The 21,717-nt window shown below is 38.0% G+C and overlaps 2 protein-coding genes across 2 annotated transcripts; one reads left to right on the forward strand and one right to left on the reverse strand.

Annotated features, from left to right (window-relative positions):
* Positions 1 to 22: 22 nt before the first annotated feature.
* LOC113048988 (RING finger protein 215-like) lies at positions 23 to 5,318 on the reverse strand. The gene is made up of 10 exons (XM_026210988.1): positions 4,806 to 5,318; positions 4,086 to 4,235; positions 3,944 to 4,015; positions 3,773 to 3,858; positions 3,637 to 3,691; positions 3,452 to 3,556; positions 3,065 to 3,181; positions 1,928 to 2,080; positions 1,736 to 1,838; positions 23 to 1,234 (listed from the first exon to the last, which is right to left on the reverse strand). Exons 1-10 carry the CDS (start codon positions 5,007 to 5,009, stop codon positions 1,221 to 1,223), a joined length of 1,059 nt encoding a protein of 352 aa, XP_026066773.1. The 5' UTR covers positions 5,010 to 5,318; the 3' UTR covers positions 23 to 1,220.
* Positions 5,319 to 5,909: 591 nt separating this feature from the next.
* Positions 5,910 to 17,243, forward strand: LOC113048981 (protein HIRA-like). The gene is made up of 25 exons (XM_026210977.1): positions 5,910 to 6,171; positions 6,674 to 6,736; positions 6,854 to 6,964; positions 7,237 to 7,327; positions 7,656 to 7,750; positions 7,851 to 7,946; positions 8,419 to 8,579; positions 8,676 to 8,843; positions 9,368 to 9,481; positions 10,362 to 10,432; positions 10,543 to 10,648; positions 11,055 to 11,273; positions 11,806 to 11,891; positions 11,973 to 12,140; positions 12,228 to 12,395; positions 12,484 to 12,679; positions 13,144 to 13,242; positions 13,440 to 13,588; positions 13,674 to 13,835; positions 14,004 to 14,062; positions 14,701 to 14,806; positions 14,908 to 15,030; positions 16,235 to 16,398; positions 16,515 to 16,603; positions 16,688 to 17,243. Exons 1-25 carry the CDS (start codon positions 6,135 to 6,137, stop codon positions 16,802 to 16,804), a joined length of 3,018 nt encoding a protein of 1,005 aa, XP_026066762.1. The 5' UTR covers positions 5,910 to 6,134; the 3' UTR covers positions 16,805 to 17,243.
* The last annotated feature ends 4,474 nt before the right edge of the window (positions 17,244 to 21,717 follow it).

Here is a 21,717-nt window from a genome sequence, read left to right on the forward strand (position 1 = left end):
ATTATATTTAATGAGATGCTCTGATTGGCTGTTTTGAGATTTCTATATTCTATAATTAAGTACATTTACATGTGCAGTTGTAATGAAGCTCCAGCAGGTTTTTGCATAGACGAGCTGGAGTCTTCATCTCTCCGTTCAAGTGTTCATGACACAGTGTGTAACTGAAAACTACAGGATTAGGAACACACCTTTTAGGACCAACTATAGCTGAGCTACTATAATTTATTGTTAAAAAAAATTATGTTCTTAAAAGAAGTATTATGAAATGTAAAAATAATAATTTTCTTAATATTTTTTCATGTGATGGCGAAGCTGCATTTTTTTAGTAGACGTTACTTTATTCTTCATGGTTCTTTAGAAATCAACTTTTGAAACAGTTGTGCTACTTAAATGTAAACTGTCATAGATATTTTTAGAATTCTTTTGAATAGTTGAATTTTGAGAATTCTTTTTATGATAGGTTTTATGTTTTCGATCAAGATACTGCATCTTTGCTGAATAAAAGTATTAATCTCTAATTAAACTGACCCCAAACTTTTGAAACTTTCCAACTACGCAAAACCCTGACTGGAAAGAAGCATTTACATGACATTTTAAAACTAAACTGAACTTGAATGCATGTTAAATATACTCACAGTCCCTGTAAATTCTCAAAAGATGTCAATATCACAACTTCACGGTCAATGCATCTTTGCATTTGGTGAAAAAGGGTAGAAAAGGACCAGGTTAGGCACCAGTGCTGGTCTCGTATCGGAGGAAAAGGTTGAGTGATATTGTACTAACAGATACCATTTCTGTTTTTCAAGGATTTTATCCAAACTTTATACCAGCCGTTCTTTAAACAAAGATTTGAGACTTCAGGGTGTATGATTCTTCCTTAATTTGAAGAGATCTGAAATATGACTTTTTTTTCTGTGCTCGATCCGTGTAGCTGTAAATTGTTGAGCCGGTTCAAGAAATGTGCGCAAAAGAACTGATCCCATGTACAAGGACCTAGCTTCAAGAAACTTCTCAAGTGGTTTGACCAAAGATCAGGATCTAGTCCTGACTCCTGTGGTCTCTTGTAAGAGAACTCAAGGTTTATAGTCTTTGAAGTGGTCAAGTGGAGATCTGCTGACCTTACAGTACAGTGAAGGGGTTTAGTTGACATGAAAAGTCTGAATCGGAAGAGTCAGTCCAAATCATACAAATTCAGAGTCCGGAGTCCTTCCAGGTTTAGCTCAGTAAAAATGACCTGGGAGAAACAGGATGAAAACAGGACAAGAGCGGGAAGAGTTCAATTCAACTTATGCCCACCAACTATTGAATGACAGTTTGCATGGAGCAAAACTACCGTATTTTCCGGACTATAAGTCACACTTTTTTCATAGTTTGGCTGGTCCTGCGACTTATAGTCAGGTGCGACTTATATATCAAAATTAATTTGACATGAACCAAGAGAAATGAACTAAGAGACATGAACCAAGAGAAAACATTACCGTCTCCAGCCACCAGAGGGCGCTCTAAGCTGCTCAGTTCTCCTGTAGTCTACACTGAAGACATAGAGCGCCCTCTCGTGGCTGGAGACGCTAATGTTTTCTCTTAGTTCTAAATAAATGTGACTTATAGTCCAGTGTGACTTATATATGCTTTTTTTCCTCATCATGATGTATTTTTGGACTGATGCGACTTATAGTCCGAAAAATACGGTATGTAGAAATGATGTAAAAAATGACAATATATCTGTCTTTCTCACCAAGCACGCTACGTTTGCAGAGAGGACAGGTCTGCTGAAGGAGTAGCCAGGGATCCACACAATCTCTGTGGAATTCATGGAGGCACGGTAACACCCTCAAACACTAAAACACATGCAAAAAGAGCAGTGATTAAACCTCTCTTTATGGAAGAATAATATATATTTGCTGAGCAAAAGCATAGGATCCGTCACCTGGTTGTTGTTGTATTGCTCCAGACACACTGCACAGCTGTCCATCTCCAGCGGTTGAGTTTGTGTTGGGTCACATCTTCTCACTTTGGGTTGGCGGTATGTCCTCGTCTTCAGTGCAGATAATCTCTTTAAAATGTCTTGCTTTAGGTCTGACTGTGAGACACAGTTTATTTCTAATTTTATTTATATTATGAACTACGTTCAGCGTATGGGGTCAGTAAGATCATGTGTCTTATGCTCACTAAGACTAAATTTATTTAAACAAAAAAGCAGTAAAAACAGTAACAGTTTTAATATATATATATATATTTTAAATGTAATTCATTCAATGTGATGCAAAGCTGATTTTTAGCATCCAGTTTTCAGTGCCACACGATCCTTCAGAAATCATACTAATATGCTGATTTGGTGACCAAGAAACACTTATTATTAATAAAAGTATGAAAAATGTTTTTATATATTTATGGAAACAGCTGTTCAATTTTTTCAGGATTCTTTGATGAACAGAAATTAAAATTCCAGGTATTTTTTTTTTTTTGTAACATTATAAATGTCTTTAATGTCAATTAATGTCATTCTTACTGAATACAACGTCTAAAAAGTCTTAAAACATTTTGAACTGTGATATTCGTGAGCCTGGAGCACAAAAGCAGTCTTCAGTCTCTGGGGTTTATTTGTAGCCACAGCCAAAAATACATTGTATGGGTCAAAATTATCAATTTTTCTTTTATGACAAAAATCATTAGGATATTAAGTAAAGATCATGTTCCATGAAGATATTTTGTAAATTTCCTATCATAAATAAATCAAAACTTAATCTTTGATTAGTAATATGCATTGCTAAGAATTCATTTGGACAACTTTAAAGGAGATTTTCTCAATATTTAGATTTTTTTTTCACCCTCAGTTTCCAGATTTTCAAATAGTTGTATTTCAGCCAAATATTGCTGATCCTAACAAACCATGCATTAAAGAAAAGCTTATTTATGACTGGTTTTGTGGTCCAGGGTCACATATGTTTTTGAAAAGATTTCCTTCCAGTGTCCACTTGCTTCTTTCCTTCATAATTAGTGACATGGGTGTCATGAACTTTTGTTTCTTACTTCATACCGAATCCTTCACAAAAAAAGCGTTCACCTGTAAATCCTCATTAAGCTGGTTGTCCTGGAGCTGCCAGCGTGCATGAACTATGACCCCCGTGGACAGGACCAGGGCCACCAGAACGACACTGTTCCACAGCTGCTGGAGATATTTCTGGACGGATGGACAAAAAGGAAATTAAAAAGAAGAGAAATTCTCTTTGCTGACTAATAAAACTGCTTTAACATTTTTACAAATCAAATGACATGGCGCATTAAAGGATAGTAACTCAGAAATTAAAATTCTGCCCATGCCCTTCCAAACCCATAAATGATGACAGATTTGTCATTTTTGGGTGAGCTATCTCTTTTAGAAACAAGATGATTGCATGACAGTGCTGACATATATTAAGCTGTAACCCAGGATGATTAGAGATGTCTTTACCTGGACCTGAGAGTTGGTCTCCCCGGTGCAGATGACCCCTTGCCATTCCCCGTACAACCCTCCTCTCGAACGGCCACAGCTGGACCACAGGGTCAAAGTGGCCCCCTTTACCACAACATTTAAAAACATCACACTAATGAACCAATAGATGCATGAAACTAGGATACGTCTGAGTAAAATCTTACCAGAGTGTCCTGTAGAAAAGATTTGTAAGTGATCTTTGCTGTTGCATGAAGGCCCCTGATTGAATAAAGGTATTCCAAAATTCTGTATATTGTTTATTCAGAAGAATAAATTGATAATTTAATGACAGAGGGTTACCTGAGCAGTGCCCCAATGAGCTTAGTGACATTTTCTGACGTCTGAATAATAATGACTGGCTTTGAGAGGACCTGAGAGAGATCCATCTACAGAAGAAGAACAGTTTTATTCTTCTGAAAACTATTATGAGATCAACTGAAGGTTTATGGATCAGAAGAGCAAAGCTCTCACCTCACGGACAGTATTCTGGTTTAAAGCCAGGATGATTAAAGCAGATGCACCCAGAACAAGAGCACGCTTCATCTATGGAGGAAAGATCTGTCAGTTTGATCAATACTACCTAGTTAGCATGTTTAATCATTATTTTGAATACCTTATTGACCACAGAGGCAGCGAACGACTCTTGGTTGCTGTTACTGGAAACTGTGCCTTCCTTTATCTGGACAGGTACCACTCCAATCCAGGGGTTCGGATCCTTTCCATCACTGCTATCACTGTTGGTTTTAATAGCTTTGTCTTTTATCTGCAGAGATAAACACTGGTGCTTATGACACAATATGTCCCACAATTTTGCATAAAATCAATCTCTAATAAAAAATTATCAAAAAAAATGTCCTTGCGTTTCATTTCATTTGCTCTCAACTTGATTTTACAAATCAAAATAGTTTATACATACACTGTTTTATAATTTTCACCTATTTTCTCAATTAAATTATTAATAGAAGTAAATGCTATTTTGTCAATATTTGTCATATTTTTTATAATATCAATACAGAAAAATGTATGATTTTTTATATTTAATGTGTCCAATTGCACAAGTGAAAGGAATAAATGCAAATATATATATATAGCAATTTAGTGAAACAAAAGCAGCTATGCGTCTATTTTGTCAATTAATTTATACATGCTGTAAGTTAGAGCTATACTGTCAGAATTTACAATATATTTGAATATTTGACATAATTTGTGCATCACTGCTGGCACAGACGACATACAAGAAAAGTATTAAAATGAAAATATAGTAAATAATGCATGTTTTATTTACACGAAACTTGCTATGTCAAGTATCTGTTTGCATGCATTTGTCACTCACTAATATGAGGTCTCCATTGAGGTCATGTTTCTTTTTGCTGTGGTTTTCAATTGGGTCGTTGTCCAGACTCCCCTGGAGCACCTCACCCTGCAAAACATGCTGATGGTCCTCCAGAAACACCTCTACAAAAGCCACCTGTTCGCTGGACACCAGCGGGTAAAGCCACAGCCAGCACAGCACAGAAACACAAGCCAACTCTCCCATGGCTCCTGCTCAGTCGACACTAATCATAGACTAAAGGTTGTCAAAACTGCCTCTGTTCTGTCACCTTCTGCTGATGTAAACAAACCGAGTGGAGCTCTTCTTCTGCGGCTCAGCTAGAATGGAAACTAATGTTACAGATGCTGGTAAATTCACGTAAGCACGTAAGGGGGCGCTGTGTGGTCCAATCATTCGTCACGACACATGAAGCTCCGCCCACTTCGGGTTTTATCAGATTTTGCTTTTCCTTTATACATTTCTATTTCTGTATTTCATAGATTTAGCTCGGGCGTTGTGAAAAGATGTGCGCTCGCCATCCAGTGGAAGTCTGTAAAATAGTTTTATATTACCTTTTTTTATCTGTATAATTTTCCCAAAATAATCAGATATTGGATGTTTCTGTAAAAACCTGTGACATGACAATGAATTCCAGCTAAAATAAAAAAAAAATCATGAACTGTGAATGCAGATAGATAGATAGACTGATGACAGATAGATAGATAGATAGAGAGACAGACAGACAGACAGACAGACAGACAGACAGACAGACAGATAGATAGATAGATAGATAGATAGATAGATAGATAGATAGAAGTCTAGTTACAGTATTTTGTAAAGTAAAATCATTTCACGCATTAAATCTCACACCTACACAATTACAACGCTACTTATCCAAAACATGGTAATATCGTGATCCTTTATTGTTACTGACCTCAATCTGAAACTACGTAGTGTAGCACTGCATTATTAACATTATTATCTCATTTAGTCGCTTGTGTGTTGTGAATTCCTCATTCGGGAATCACTTTGGATAACGCTTCAGCTAAATGATACAATGTAAACAAGGAACACAGAAGTTGATTCTTTGTTTCCAAGGGAACTTGGAAGAAGACGGCGAACTTCCGGCGTGACTTCAGTTGCTGCAGCTTCACGCTGAGAGGGAGAGAGGGATAGGGAGAGAGAGAGAGGGATAGGGATAGGGAGAGGGAGAGAGAGAGAGATGACATTGGAGTTCAACGGAGCAACAAAGTAACGGATGAGCCACGGCACTTCAAACGGCGCTGGGAACGATTCTCCTCGGGATCAAAGAGGGAGATCGCGGCGGTTTTATAATTGATCAGCGTGAAGATGAAGCTCTTGAAGCCGAGTTGGGTCAGTCACAATGGTGAGATCAGCAGCCCGTCTGTCTCTGTCTCTCTCTGAGTGTGTGTGTGTGTGTGTGCTGGAATCCGGGGCTTCAACTTGGGCTTTTGTTATGTAGAGAGCCTGATCGGGTCTCTTCTGCAGGGCTGTTCTTACGATCAGAGACTGCTCTGCTCGTTTCAGCGCAGTGAGAATCATAGTAACCGGCTTTTTAGAGCTTGACTGGTTTTTAAGAAGTGCCCCATTAATATATGATGTGCACACCACCCATTTTGCAAGTTGCCAAAAGGCAGGCAGACCACTAACACGATAGCTGATGAAGCTGGAGCTGCCTGTGTTATTGCATAGATAAAGTTAAGAGTCAACTGTGTGTTTCAAGAAATGATCGGGTTGTAAATAACACGTTAAATGCGACTTTGTTTATATATGTTACATGCTAATGTGGCTTTATTGAATTAAACCTGCTTTGGAATGTACATTTTATGGATCCTGTACATGTGTTTTTTTTTTTTTTTTTTACTCAGGTAAACCAATCTTCTCCGTTGACATCCATCCTGATGGATCTAAGTTTGCTACAGGTGGCCAAGGTGAAAACATCTGTCATTCTTTTCCTGACTATAGCATAGCTTTCAGATAAACTTAGTGTGTAGAATTTAGATTAGATTTAGAGACCGGGAGCTGATATTTTTGATGTGGATTGACAGGTGAGGACTCTGGGAAAGTGGTCATTTGGAATATGGCTCCCGTTCTTCGAGAGGAGGATGAGAAGAACGAGAATGTTCCCAAATTGCTTTGTCAGATGGACAATCACTTAGGTATTACTTGATAAATTTTTTTATCTCTATTTTTAAAAATGTAAAGTATATGAATGTTGTTGGTTATTGTCCTCTTAATGCTTAATTTTGTTGCATTTGTACCATGCATTTTGCTCCCAACAATCCAAAGAATAATTCCAAGATGTCTCTAGATTTTTTACTTAAAAATGTATTTTAAACTCCTTTGGATGTGAACTGCACTAACAGAATGTGTGACACAGATGACTATTCAGTATCTAATGAAATGTTTTATGTAACTTTGTGCATTTCAGCATGTGTGAATTGCGTGCGCTGGTCAAATAATGGCTTATATCTGGCATCAGGAGGAGACGATAAACTGGTGATGGTGTGGAAAAGAGCTGCGTGAGTAAAACTGACCCATAGTCTTTTCTATCTCTTAATTTATCTCTTCATGCACACAAATGATGTACACGAATATGTCAATGTATTTTTCAAACATAGTGCTTTGAAGATGCTACAGTTACAATATTTTCATACATTTGAATATTAAAGTTTAAAAATAAGGATGTGATGCTAAAAATCGATTTTTACATCTAGATGCCGCTTGTAGAAATGCATTGCATATTACCGTACTTTTTTCCCCTGTGCAGATTGTTGTCTTTTTTGTTTATAAGACACAAACCGATGCCACACATGCATCCGATTATATGGTATTTCTTTTTTCATGCAGTTTCATCGGTCCGAGCACAGTGTTTGGGTCCAGCAGTAAACTGGCTAATGTGGAGCAGTGGAGGTGCGTCATGATTCTGAGGAACCACACGGGAGGTGAGAGGGGAAAACGCTGCTAATGGAGACGCTGGATCTATTGTCTGTAGTTTTGGCATTGTGTGAAGCACATGTGGTATTCTCTATAAATCTGATTCAGATGTAATGGATGTCGCCTGGTCGCCTCATGATGTCTGGCTCGCATCCTGCAGTGTGGATAACACCATCGTTATATGGAACGCTCGGAAATTTCCAGGTGAAAAGTCCATTTAGATTTGAGGAAATAAGTCCAACGATTATTTCTTTGCAGATGCTGCTTGGTAGGGATGTAACGCTGGTTGAAAATAAATACAATTATGTGACCGTCCAAGTTAGATGTTAATCAAATCACGATAGGGTTTGAGGTTTATATGAAAAGTCTTTAGAAAAGTTTAGATGATGTTAATTTTCTTTCCATCTTGCCTCTGTGTTATACATATTATAGTAGTGTTCATATGCTCAGTGTTGCTTTGTTTAGAGCAGTAACCAAAGAAACGCTGTATTGTGTATCAGTCAATCTTTTTCTTCATCCATAATATCTGTAATGCAATGTCATTAAGTGTGGCTCAAGTGTCCAAATACTTTAAAGGCCACCGTAGTATCTAGGAAAGTTTCATCATGGAATTTTATAAAGGTTTGGCTTCTGAATCAAAGCTTCAGATGCTGCTTTTTGTCTGTGTATGTCACAGAGATCGTGATGACTTTAAAGGGACACACAGGGCTGGTGAAAGGCCTGACGTGGGACCCTGTTGGAAAGTACATCGCTTCCCAGGCGGATGATCACAGCCTGAAGGTCTGGAGGACCATGGACTGGCAGCTGGAGACGAACATCACCAAACCCTTCAGTGAAGTAAGACTTCAGAGTTAAACTGTTGGCCAGTTGTTTACATGCGATTTACCCTGTGTCTTCTCTTTTTTCCCCCTCTTCTCTCTTGCTTTGATTCAGTGTGGCGGCACCACACACGTCCTGCGGCTGAGCTGGTCTCCAGATGGTCAGTACCTGGTTTCAGCTCATGCCATGAATAATTCTGGGCCCACAGCTCAGATCATCGAACGCGACGGCTGGAAGACCAACATGGACTTTGTGGGTCATCGAAAAGCTGTTACTGTGGTGGTTAGTGTTGTTTCAATTCTCTAATATTTCACAGAAAAGCATGCTTTTGAAATCTGCGTCATAGTTTGGACTGCAGTGTTTTGATTAGGGGTGCTCCGCTCACGATCGGCCGATCGTTAATGCGCATCTCGTCAGTAAAGCCGTTTTTTTAATCAGCAGTTAATTCCATCAGGTGCGTTATTTCACATAGAGCAGCTGTTACTACACAGAGCCGTTGTTAACCGAGAAGATGCGCCAATAAACGCTGAAAATTAACGTGATTTGCGCATCTTCTCTATTAACAACGGCTCTGTGTAGTAACAGCTACTCTATGTGAAATCACGCACCTGATGGAATTAACCGCTGATTAGATAACCGGCTTTACTGACGAGATGCGCATAACTATCGGCCGATCGTGATCGGAGCACCCCTAGTTTTGATGAAATCGTGATTTGATTATATATTTTTTTAAATGGGCGAAGCTCTAGAATTTGATTTGTGTTTCTCATCGAGTGGTTTGTTAATTCTTTTCCATCTCTTTGCAGAAGTTTAATCCTAAGATCTTTAAGAAGAAACAGAAGAACGGTAGTACCCCCAAACCCAGCTGTCCGTACTGCTGCTGCGCGGTGGGCAGTAAGGACCGCTCACTCTCTGTATGGGTATGAGACTTCTCAATATCACATCACCCCTTGTTTTTGCAAATTGGTTTGGCCCCGCTTAAAAAAAAAAAAAAAAAAAAAATTGATTTATACATTTATGCAAAATCAAGAGACACTAACGGCTAGGCTGAATTTTAAGCAACCATTACTTTCATATTCTGTTTCTTCAGAAATCATTACTTTAATGTCAGTGTTGAAAACAGTTTTTATGGAAACTATGGATACATTTTGTTGCACGTTCATTGATGAATAGAACTTTCAGGGAAACTGTATTTATTTGAAACAAATTTTTGTAACAATGTAACAGTCTTAACTGTCACTTTTGATCAGTTAGAATAAAGGCCCGTTCACACCAAGAATGATAACTATAAAGATAACGATATTAGCGTCCACACCAGCGAACGATTTTGTTTGTGTATTCTAAGCGGACACGCGTCTGCTGCTTTAAATTCTCGAGCTCATTACAGCAGGATTGATTCTGATCGGTTGCCAATGTTTTTATCATTCATCAGAAAAAAAAATTGTTCTGAAAGTGATTCCAACGATATCGTTTCTCTGTGCCTTTATCGGTATAGTTGTGGTGTGGACTCCGCTATTCTTTAATATTGAGAACGATTTTTAGAACTATATCTTTATCGTTATCTTTAGAGTTATCGTGCTTGGTGTGAACGGGCTTTAAGAGTATTATTTTCATTCAAAACAATCTTACTGACCTCAAATGTTTGAATAGGGGTAGAAACTATTTTGTGGTGTGCCCCGTTTTAACAATATTGTTTAATGTTCACTATAAAACCGAAAACTGACAGGATGAAGCGATAAATTATTATTATTATTTTCGATTTCTTAACCTTTAATCAATTATCCTGTTCTTGTTTTATAGCTCACCTCACTCAAGCGCCCACTGGTGGTCATCCATGACCTTTTCGATAAATCCATTATGGATATTACATGGTAAGAAAACAGCTTTTCTATTTTTCCAAGTTTTGTAAAGTATCATAGACAATCCGGTGGGGTAAAACCTGCTCTTCGTGAACGTATTGTGAACGGATCGTATCTCTCAGGACACTCAATGGGCTGGGACTCCTGGTTTGCTCCATGGATGGCACTGTGGCTCTCTTGGACTTCTCGCAGGATGAACTGGGAGATCCCTTGAATGAAGAGGAAAAGGTGGAGAAGATGTGCACACACCAGTTTCAATGTTATTGAAGTATTTAAGGCAACAATAACTGAAAAACTGGAATCTCACTTAAATTAATTGTTTCTTTGAACCATTTGTTGACATGAGAAAGAGATGCATACTCAAAGAGATGCACAAGACATTATAAGAGAGTTTTTGCTAATTGTCTTTGCCTGTTTAATGCAGTGTGACAAAAACAGCTATGCAACCTTTAAAAAAAAAAAAAAAAAAACGCTTATTACAGGAAAAGCCAAACTGTTTCAAAAACAGCTGAGCTACTGTCATGCTTCTGAAGAATTTAAACGCCTTAATAGCTTTGTTGCTTTTGGTTAGTTATTTAGCACACACAAACTAACTCGAGTCTCCGAAATAAGATTCCTCTTTATCTTTCTGCAGAATGCTATTCATCAGAACATATATGGAAAGAGTCTGGCCATCACGACGGGGTCCCATCTGACCAGCACCGTCATTGAGAACCCAGAAATGCTGAAGTATCAGCAGGAGCGGCAGAGGAACCAGAACCCCAACGGAGAAGCCCAGGGAAGCGCTCCTGAGAACCAGACTCACAAACTCACCAATGTGCTCAACGGAGAGTCCCTGGAGGACATCAGAAAGGTCAGGAGAAAGAATACATAACCAATACACACAGCAGTGTTATTTTAAAATGATTCAAGTGAATATGCTGAATGATGATGTGGTAAGTAATGACGGGTTACTAGCATTTCCACCTCCATCCATTGCTGGCTTGCAAGTTTACAAAATATAGTTTTCTGCTCTGTCAAATATATAAAATCCACGTCCAGTAAAATTTGGTTTGAGGTTTCTGAGTATATGAAATTTCTGGGACTAAATGAAATAGCAGAATCTTAATCCCTGGCCCTAATACTTGTAATGAATGCTTACAACAACAAAATAGTTTACATGCATATTACAAGTGTGTGATATTAAATAATTTGCATGCACATCTGCTTGTCCCTCTGTCTGTGAATGAATCTGTATATTTATGTATCATTTAATAGAGTGATGGTCGTTGCATTGCTGTTTAGAGAGCCTGAAGATTTCTCCGAACACCTTCATCCTCAAACATCCTCACGTTTGCAGGATTGCAGTTATTAACAAATGGCTTTATTTTTTGGGGATTGTGCAGAACCTCTTAAAGAAGCAGGTGGAGACCAGAACCGCAGATGGCAGGAGAAGAATCACACCTCTCTGCATCGCTCAGCTCGACACGGCGTAATGAACGCACACAAGAACACATCTAAAATGATCATTCAGCAATACTTCAGTGTCTGAATGTCTCTTTCTTTTACCCAGGGACTTCTCACCAGCGTTGTTCAACAGCGTCCCGATCTTGCCGGGGTCATCTGCGTCGACCCAGCTCATCCCTCAGATCTCCTCAGATTCCAACTCGCTTGGCTTGCGCCCCTCACATGACCTCACTAGCACCTCTCCCAACAAACCTGCGGAAGACAACAAGGACAGGTAAGTGTACATGCATGCAAAGTCCCATTTCCCCTCTCTCTCTCTCAACCAATACTTTTCTTTTTCTTTCTCTGGTCTCTCTTGTAGTGGAACTGCAGCTGTGAACTCGATCGGGATGAAATCGAATCTGCTGTTGACATCAGCCTCCAAGTTCGAGCCCATGAAAGCGCTGGATTCGCGGTTTACCGAAAGGTCAAAGGCCACGCCTGGGGTCACTAGTGTACACCTCACTATAGGCATCACCCCGCTTGACAGGTGATAAAGTCTGCTTGATAACCGACCGGTGTGTTCTTCTAAACCAAACTTAAAAACAGACTGAAGTTGCTTCGTGGTTCTGTCTCAGGGTAAAAGATGGCAGCTCTGTGAAGGAGCCGAAAGGAAAAGATGAGACCAGCAGCGACAGTGAGGACAAGATCGTGGTGAAATCTATGGCCAAGAGGAAGGGAGAGATGGAGGGAGCGGAGGTGGTAGAGAAGAGGAAGAAGGGAAGGCCGAGGAAAGATGCCAAAATGATGCCCATATCACAGCCATTCCCACAGGTGACATTTCTTCTTTTTTAAAGAAGTGTCTCATGCTTACCAAGGCAGCATTTATTTATCAGAAATACAGTAGAAGAATTTAATAGTTTTCTATTTTAAGAACTAATTTATTTCTGCTTAATATCTTTGTGGAAGTTTTGTTTTTCAGGAGTCGAAAGTTCACTAGAACTGCATTTATTTGAAATATAAACATCCTTATTGTTACACAATTCAATGCAACCCTGCTGAATAATTCTATTTATTTCTTTAAACAGAAAACATGCTGACTCTAAACGTGTGAACAGTAGTGTATAAATGTAAACTTATTTTAATACATATCAAAAATATAAGGCAAAAAATGAACATTAGTTGACTAAGGCTACTGTACTTTAATCCCTAGAACTTTTATTTCGTTATCTTCATGACCAAGGCACATATGAGACCCTGAAGGAAACCATGTGACTGATTGGTCTTTTCTCTCGTAGACCCCAGTCTCTTTGGAGAAGGAGCCGTCTCGTTTAACAGCACCTGTAGCTCTGTTAAAACTTCCCACCCCATCCATCCAGAAATCATTCAGCACTCAGGTATGGCAACAAAAAAAAACTACTCTCTACACCTAATACACCAGTCCTGTCTATGCTATTAATGCTCTCGGCAGATCATAACATTTTATCAGGAAGCTCAAGTACTACGTCTGTAAGAGTGTTAGATGCAATTCAGATATAGACTCAGCTAACGATAAAAACAAGGGCTGTGGAAAACCTGGAAACCTGTGGTTTAGGTGAGCACCGATGGCGTCACGTATCTGGAGGTGGAGAACGAGGTCTCTGTGGTGTCTGGATCTCGTCTCAGTCAGCTCAAATGGAGCAGAGAGGGGCGAGAGTGGGACACGCTGTTGCCCAGTCGCATCATCATCGCAGCCGGCAGCAGGTGAGCACACAACACGCTGGTTATTGCCTGATTTTAATATCTTGAGGAAAAGTATTTAGCTTTTTTATTTGATTTTTTTTTATAGCGATGTTGTTGCTGTAGCTTGCGAGGACCGCACCCTCTCGGTCTTCACGGCGTGTGGACGGAGACTGATTCCATCCATCATGCTGTCCGCCCCCATGTCAGCACTTCACTGCTCGGGACACTTTGTCATGGCGCTGACCGCATCAGCCGCGCTGTCTGTCTGGTACTGACCCTTCCTCTCCGTTACTCAATGCAAAAGTCCAGACAACTCATTTGTTGACTGATGCTAAAAACATGGCCGTATTTGTAACAGCCTAGGGATTATCTACATCAATTCTGTAAGATCTGACATTACATGGCTGGTATTGTCTTTTTTTTTCTTTATTGCCAGGGATGTTCAGAAACAGACGGCTTTGGTCAAAAACGAATCTCTGGATCCAGTCTTATCAGGTGGGATTTTCCTCATTATATCTTTACTGACTTTATTAATCGACTCTTCACTAAACTCCACCCCCTTGATTTCTGCTGTTCGGAAATATTACTGTATATGAGTCTTTTTGACTGCCATTTGTTAACAGTAACATGATTTTAAAAAAAAGAGAGAGACTGAATAAGAGGAAAAGCTATTACAGTAGCACATTAGTGACAGTGAAGACATTTATAATGCTACAAAAGATATCCATTTCAAATAAATGCTATTATTGTAAACTTTCTATTCATCAAAGAATCCAGGAAATAGAAAAGGCGTATCACCACAGCACTTCCACAACAACTGTTCTCAACACGGAACACAATAAATCTTCTTTGAACAGAAAATGAGTATATCATGAGACTGCTGAAAGAGTATTGAGTGCTGAAAATTCAGCTTTGCATCGCAGAAATGAATTACAATTCAAATAGGAAACGTATTTTAAATTGTAGTAGTATTTCACAATATTTCAGTTTGTGTGTTTGATCAAATCAATCAAACTGGTGAGAATAAGAGCCTTAAAATCTTACAGTACGTTACACAAAACTGCTGAATTACATCATAAATCAGTTGAAATATACTAATAATACCTCATATTTCTCTCTTTCTCTCACTCCAGGCACAGACGCCACAGTGAGTCAGTCGTTTTTGACTCGGCAAGGTGTTGCTGTAGTGTCGCTGTCAAATGGAAAAGCATACTGCTTTAACTCATCGCTGGAGTCCTGGTGAGTGATACAAAACCATGTGTTAAAGTTTGAACAACCAGAACATCTCTCCGAAGATTTCCAGGGCCGCTATGATTGTCTCTTCTCTTCATCTCTAACAGGAATTTGATCGCAGATAAGCAGGACTCTCTTGTACAGTGTGCAGACTTCCGCAGTTGTGTGTCCTCTCAGGATGCTCTGGGCTCCACGGGGCCACTGGCCCTAACACAGGGACGTAATCTGAGGTAACAGCCGTTTTAGTACTTGGCTAATACTGCTTTCTGATTCACTAGAAGTAACTTTCATACTCATTTTATGAGAATAGGGAAGTCCACACTAAAACTATGATGATAACATAGTAGAACAGTATTGTTGGAATTATTGATTTAAAGGGATAGTCCACCTACATATTTTGTCATCTATCATGTTGTTCCATCTTTTTTTTTTTCTGCTGAGCATGAAAGATATTTTGAAAGATAACCAGTAGGGCTGGGCGATATATATCGAATATTAGCGATAATATCGGAATAATTTTGACGACGATGTAAAATTTGAATATATCGGGAATATCGAATATTTCAAATTCAAGCATACTTTTTTTTTTTTTTTTTTTTTTTTTTTAATGGGCAAAAGAAAATCATGTTTTTTTTATTATTTAAATGCAAATGCAAACATATCGAGATATATATCAAATATCGTAGAAATTTTGACAATATCGAGATATCTTTTTTTTTTATATATCGCCCAGCCCTAATAACCAGACTGTTGTTTTCCATACTATGAAATTTAATGGCTTCCAGCTACTTTTCCATTATTTTCCTAAGTATCTTCTATTGTGTTGCATTAGTGTATTGCATTAGCCAAAAATACATTGTATGGGTCAAAATGATAGATTTTTATTTTATGCCAAAAATCATTATGATATTAAGTAAATATCATGTTCCATGAAGATAATTTATAAATGTCCTACTGTAAATCTATCAAAACTAAATTTTTGATTAGTAATATGCATTGCTAAGAACTTAATTTGGACAACTTTAAAGGCCTTTTAAATTTTTTTTTTGCACCCTCATATTCCAGATTTTCAAATAGTTGCATCTCAGCCAAATATTGTCCTTCTATCCTAACAAACCATACATCAATTATAAGCTTTTTCAAAATTGACACACAAAGTCTAATTAGACAGTTAGCATCTTGCTCAAAAATGACCAAAGAGTTTCTACAGGTTTTTCCCATGTAAAACTTGACTCTTCTGTAGTTACACAGTGTACCAAGACAGACGGAAAATGAATACTTGTTTAACTATAGGGAAGTTGAAAAGAAGCCTGTTTTCAAACAAAAGTGGAGTGTTCCTTTAAGACTATTTTTGTGGTCCAGGGTCACATATAGTTCTCTTTATTGTAATTGGGGGTGAACAGACCTTAACCGTCTCTCTTCTGTCTGTGTCAGTGCGGGGCGGTTGGCATCTGGCTTGTCTTCGACTCCTCACCTCTTGCAGCAGGGAATAACTCTGGCCTTCCTGGAGAAGCAGCTCTCCTCGGCCCTCATCCTCCTCTCAGCGAGCGAGTACAGGCACTGGATTCTCATCTACACACGCTTCCTCGTAAATGAGGGTGAGTGAGAAGCTGCTCAGCTGGCAACAAGAGTCAAAAGGGTCCAAAAAACTCAGAAGATGAGTTTGTTTCTTAATGGGAGCAGATTAACAAGAGCTCTGTGTGTATCCGTGCAGGCTATGAGCTGAGGATAAGGGAACTCTGTCAGGACTTACTAGGACCTGTTCACAGATCCAGCAGCAGCTCCTGGGAGCCCACAGTCCTGGTATGATTTCTGGAACCTCATTACAGATGTCTGTACTGAATTGTTGGTAAATAAAGCTTGCTTTGTCTTCTCTGTCTATTTCAGGGACTGAGAAAGAGGGATCTGTTGACAGAGGTGTTGCCTGTGATTGGTCAGAACTTGCGCTTCCAGAGACTCTTCACAGAGTACCAGGATCAGCTCGAATTGCTGCGTTTGAAATAGCACTTCACCTTGACCCCTGACCCTTTCCTGGCCTCTACAACGGTCTGCTGTAGCTTCACTGACAGCTTCATCTTTAAAGCAGAAATGGACACTAATAAAAATGGACAAAAATAACAATGCTTTTTTTTTTTTTTTTTTATACATATATGAATTATGTTTGTAAACTTTGTGGAAAGAGGAAGGTATGGGTTAACTCACATGTTGATTAAGCTCAAAGTTTGCTTAAAACTGGACATTTGTACTTCTACAACTAAAAATAGCTGTAAATGGTGATCCAACTCACCCTCCTTTTTTTCTCTTGTCTTTCTCTTTCAAATCTTATTTGTACAGCCACATGTCATTTATTTGTAAATGTTTGTAAAAGGCTATTTCTTTTTTCTCCGTTTTCTATAAAATGAAGAAAATGGTAAACCTTCAATTAAAAAAAGGAATAATCAATTGACCGATATCTGTTGCTTCTTTCTTTCTCATGTGTCTTGTGTACTTTTGGTTATTATTTGCTGCTGGTGCTACAGACTTACTAAGATCAGGGCATTTTAATCGGTCGTGTGCAGTACTACCTTGTTTTGTGCTGGTGGTGGTAGCAGAGATCTGACTGTTTGGACAGGGACCGCTCTCTAACGAGAAAAAAGAAAGGAAAAGCATTGTTTGTAAACTTTTTCTTGGAACTGCAGCAAATTGGAAGAAATATAACCTGAATCCTGATAAGTGTGAGCAGTGATTGCACTTTTTGAGCCAAAAAAAGTACACCATTAAAATGTACATTTACCGTTTTGTATGTAAGATTTCAGAAATTCTAATATACTAATTTGATGCTCAAGGAACATTAATCAATATTAATAACCTGTTGAAAAATGATTGTGCAGGTTAATATTTTTGTGGAAACTTGACTAACATTTTTTCCCACAAGATCCTTTAATAGAACAACGTTTTTTATTAAATAACATTTTTGTAATGTAAAAGTCTTTACTGTCAAGCTGATGTATTCAATGCATCCTTGCTGATTGAAAGTACTGGTTTATAAAAATGAAATCATACTGTCCTCAAACTTTTGAACAGTAGTGTACAAATCATCTTGGTGAATGCATAGTCGCTGGATCTATTATCCTACTACAGTTTAATCTCAGACCAATGACTAGCCTAATTTATACTGTTCATTAAAATGATTATGAAGCTATCTGATTATTCTGACTAATGGAATACTGCAGCATCTTTGCATATGGACATCAAATATTATTGAATTTCAGATCTCTTTTACACTAGAATGATGAACGTTAACTGATGTCAACTGGCAAACCCCACACAACTGAAAAAGCTTTTGACCTTCATAAATGCCACAGTATTCACATGCAGAATATTCACATTAATACAAATACACACGTGTAAAACTCGTCAAACAGGAACAACTTTCTTTTCAAGTGGCAAGAGCTATGACCCTACTGCATGGCTTCAGTTAATGTCACTGTGTGAATGATGGAAACCTATTTTAAAACCAGGAACAGCTGCATTTTAACTAGAGGATAAACACCTGAGGTCCGCACATTAACACACACACAAACTAATTCATAAAGGGACCTCTAGCATGGACAATATGCCTCTTATAGAAGTCAGAAGTGTCTGTGCTCAGTGTTCAAACGCATTCATTTCTAATTCTCATTTCTCAGCTCACCATATCAGTCCAGAGGCTTTGCCGGAGGGCTTGAAAGTGTCAGCTCTCTGGGGCTCAAATGCTTGTTTTTGGTGCCGTAGTTCAGAGTGATGCCATTTTTCTGAAAGAAACACAGCTGCAATCAGTTCAGTAAATGTTAGAAAATGCCAAAATGCCATTTTAGTATGTTGTACAACCTTTTTGTTGTTTACTTACAGATTCTAAAGGGAAAAGTAGTTCACACACAAAATTTCAAAAGCCTGGGGTTGGTATTATATATATATTTATTTATTTATCTGGCAAGTATGCATCCAATTGATCAAAAGTGACAGTAAAGACATAAAGCTGCAAGAGATTTCTATCTCAAATAAGCACTGTTCTTCTGAACTTTTTATTCATGAAAAAATGGTTTCTACAAAATATTAAACTGTTTCCAGCATTTATAATAATATTAATCTTTCTTGAACACCAAATCAGCATATATATATTTTTTCTTTCTGAAGGATTATGAGACATTGAAGAATAAAGTAATGGCTGATGAAAATTCAGCTTTGCATCATAGGAATAAATTATGTGTGTGTGTGTGTGTGTGTGTGTGTGACCCTGGACCACAAAACCAGTCATAAGGGTCAATTTTTCCAAACTGAGTTCTAGACATTATATGAAATAAACTTTCCATTGATGTATGGTATATTAGGATCTGACAATATTTGGCTGAAATACCACTATTTGAAAATCTGGAATCTGAGGGTAAAAAAAAAAAAAAGGTTTTAATATACTTATTACATTATGACATTTACAGAGTATCTAAGAAAAATCCATAATTTTGACACATACAATGTATTTTTACTATCTTGTAGTAATTGCTTCAAATATATCCCAGCGACATAAGACTTAAGTTTTGTGGTCCAGGGTCACACACACACACACACACACACACACACACACACACACACACACACACACACACACACACACACACACACACATTTATGAAACCCAAACATTTAAAGGCTAATGCACTGTGGGCCCCCCAAAAATGCAAAGCACCCTTAACAATGCCAAACAGCAATGAAATGTCAATAAAAGCAGCAGCTGATCAGAAAAATAAGAAAGAAAACCTTAGTTTGAGAATATGAAATCTAAAAACATAGCAGTCCAGATCTGAAAGCCAACATCTTAACAGTATAGAGTGAGAATATATAAAGGCTATGTGGCTTAGATTGAGAGAGACAGGACAGAAAACAGGAGAGGAGAGACAGACAGGAGGATGAGTGGAAGTGACACATGTGCTGCCTACATCTCACAAGGTCTGACTCTGAGCTAAACACAATTTAGAAGCCGTCCCCTCAAAAACCCACAGCCTGAAACCTCACACACAGCACATTTCATGATTTACACACTCTCAAACTTTCACCTCTCAGACCAGTGTGAAGACTAATAGCTCTCGACTCCGGCTGACTCTGTGTGGAGACATTAAAGAAAGCTTATTTCATTTCACATATGTGCTTCGATTTTTTATTGCTTGTTTAAACTTTGGTTTAATTGAATCTACCTTGATCGTGCAAGTGAGGCACGTGAATTAGTTTGAGATGTCACAAGAGGCGGGGAATTGTTGGCATTAAGTTTGTTGTATAAAAGCCTTTCCATTAAAAGTGGATTTTGTTCTGTACAAATTTTCAATCGATGTTTAATCAACTAATTGTTTGGATTCGATAAAAAAAAGCAATGCAAGAATGTCGAGTGTGGATTGAAGTGCATACCAAACACAACCGAGCTTCAGTGGCTGAAACATGTATTAGTTGTTCATTTTTTATTATTTTTTTAAAAGTTAACTGGAAAGTGATTTACTCACTGATTCACAATGTTCAAGCTGTTTTTTCTGTCCACTAGGAGTGTATGGGGACTGGAGCTGCTGACCTCTAAAAATAATGAAAAGAAAAACACCATAAATGTAGTTTGTGTGACTCTTGGCCATACTTTCCACATCTTTTGAACTTATACTACAGCTTTGGTTTAACAAGCTGATATTGACATTTTTATTTGCACAAATTCAAACCTGACACCTAAAAATGTGTCGCTCATCTATGTGACATGAGATGACAATATATGACAGTAGTTCTCAAATTAGTTCTTAACAAATTATATCATAATAAGAACACTCAACACTTTGAAAGACTGCTTACTTTGTGACAAAAGCCCATTCAATTTGAGTTTAAATGTGACGTTTGCTTATTTGGGCTGTATGAATTATAAATGGACAGGTGATATTTGGGCCACGCTGCCTTTAGCAGAAACAGACAGTGGAGGTCAATGAGTGGTCCATCTGTCAGAGAGGAAACCTCACTGGAGATCTCACCACAGAGAGGCTGTCGAGGCTGTCGAGGCCCGAGTCTTTTACCATCTCAACCTGTCGACAGATTTGATGGATATCACAGCAGCACACTGTAACGAAGCTGAACAGTTTTGTGCTTAAATCTATTTGAGCATTCAGGAAAATGAGTTTTGAAGTTATGAATTCCACTCTCATTCTTCATCATTTAGACTCCAACTGCAAAACTTGTTTATCTTGAAGTGAGGAACAGAAAACAGATTTTTTTTTTTTTTTTTTTACCTTTAAAAAAAGACAAAAAAAAAAAAAAAAAAAGAACCTGGAAGCAGTAATAATGGTGGCTCAGTAGCTTTATAGTTTAACATATAGGTTCACATTGTAAAGTTTCAAAAAATAAAACCGAGTGTAATGATGCAAAATAAAGTGTAATGATTATTAATAAAAACAGTATTCTTAAACCAATTAAGTAGTTCCTCAGAATCTGTTGTGGTTGCAACAAAGTGGTTGCCAAGCAACACACAAAAATAAACAAAGGTGATTTGAACATGGCTCAGCCAATCAGAATAAAGGACAATTAAAATATTCTATTAAATAAAAAAAATAAAAAATAAGCTTATGATTAGCGATTGGCTCTTTCATTCGGAAGGCGGAGCTTCCTGCGATTGAGCGGCCATATTGAGCGTTGCATTTTTCCCTATTCAAAACTATACGAGTGACATGTCTGTGACTAAACTTTGACTAAAGTTTAAACTGACTATAACTAGAAAGTGTTTACTTTTTCAACACACTATTTTCCTGTTTAATACTGTAAAGATGCTTTGACACAATCTGTATTGTATAAAGCGCAGTATAAATAAAGGTGATTTGTCTTGACCTTTAGATTGCTTCTAATGTCCACATTAGTAAGTCTCTTGGGATTAAAGCGTCTGCTAA

The sequence above is a fragment of the Carassius auratus genome, chromosome 30 (assembly GCF_003368295.1).
Source record: "Carassius auratus strain Wakin chromosome 30, ASM336829v1, whole genome shotgun sequence".
In the NCBI taxonomy this organism is placed as follows: Eukaryota; Metazoa; Chordata; class Actinopteri; order Cypriniformes; family Cyprinidae; genus Carassius; species Carassius auratus.

Bases quoted from the DNA above. Each gene is read 5' to 3' on its own strand.
- LOC113048988 (XM_026210988.1), bottom strand. From the start codon at position 5,009: ATGGGAGAGTTGGCTTGTGTTTCTGTGCTGTGCTGGCTGTGGCTTTAC. The intron at 3,859-3,943 runs GTGAGAGCTTTG...CTTCTTCTGTAG, and splicing joins ACCAGAATACTGTCCGTGAG to ATGGATCTCTCTCAGGTCCT. The intron at 3,557-3,636 runs GTAAGATTTTAC...GTTGTGGTAAAG, and splicing joins CTTTTCTACAGGACACTCTG to GGGGCCACTTTGACCCTGTG.
- LOC113048981 (XM_026210977.1), top strand. From the start codon at position 6,135: ATGAAGCTCTTGAAGCCGAGTTGGGTCAGTCACAATG. The intron at 8,580-8,675 runs GTAAGACTTCAG...GCTTTGATTCAG, and splicing joins TCACCAAACCCTTCAGTGAA to TGTGGCGGCACCACACACGT. The intron at 13,589-13,673 runs GTGAGCACACAA...TTTTTTTTATAG, and splicing joins ATCATCGCAGCCGGCAGCAG to CGATGTTGTTGCTGTAGCTT.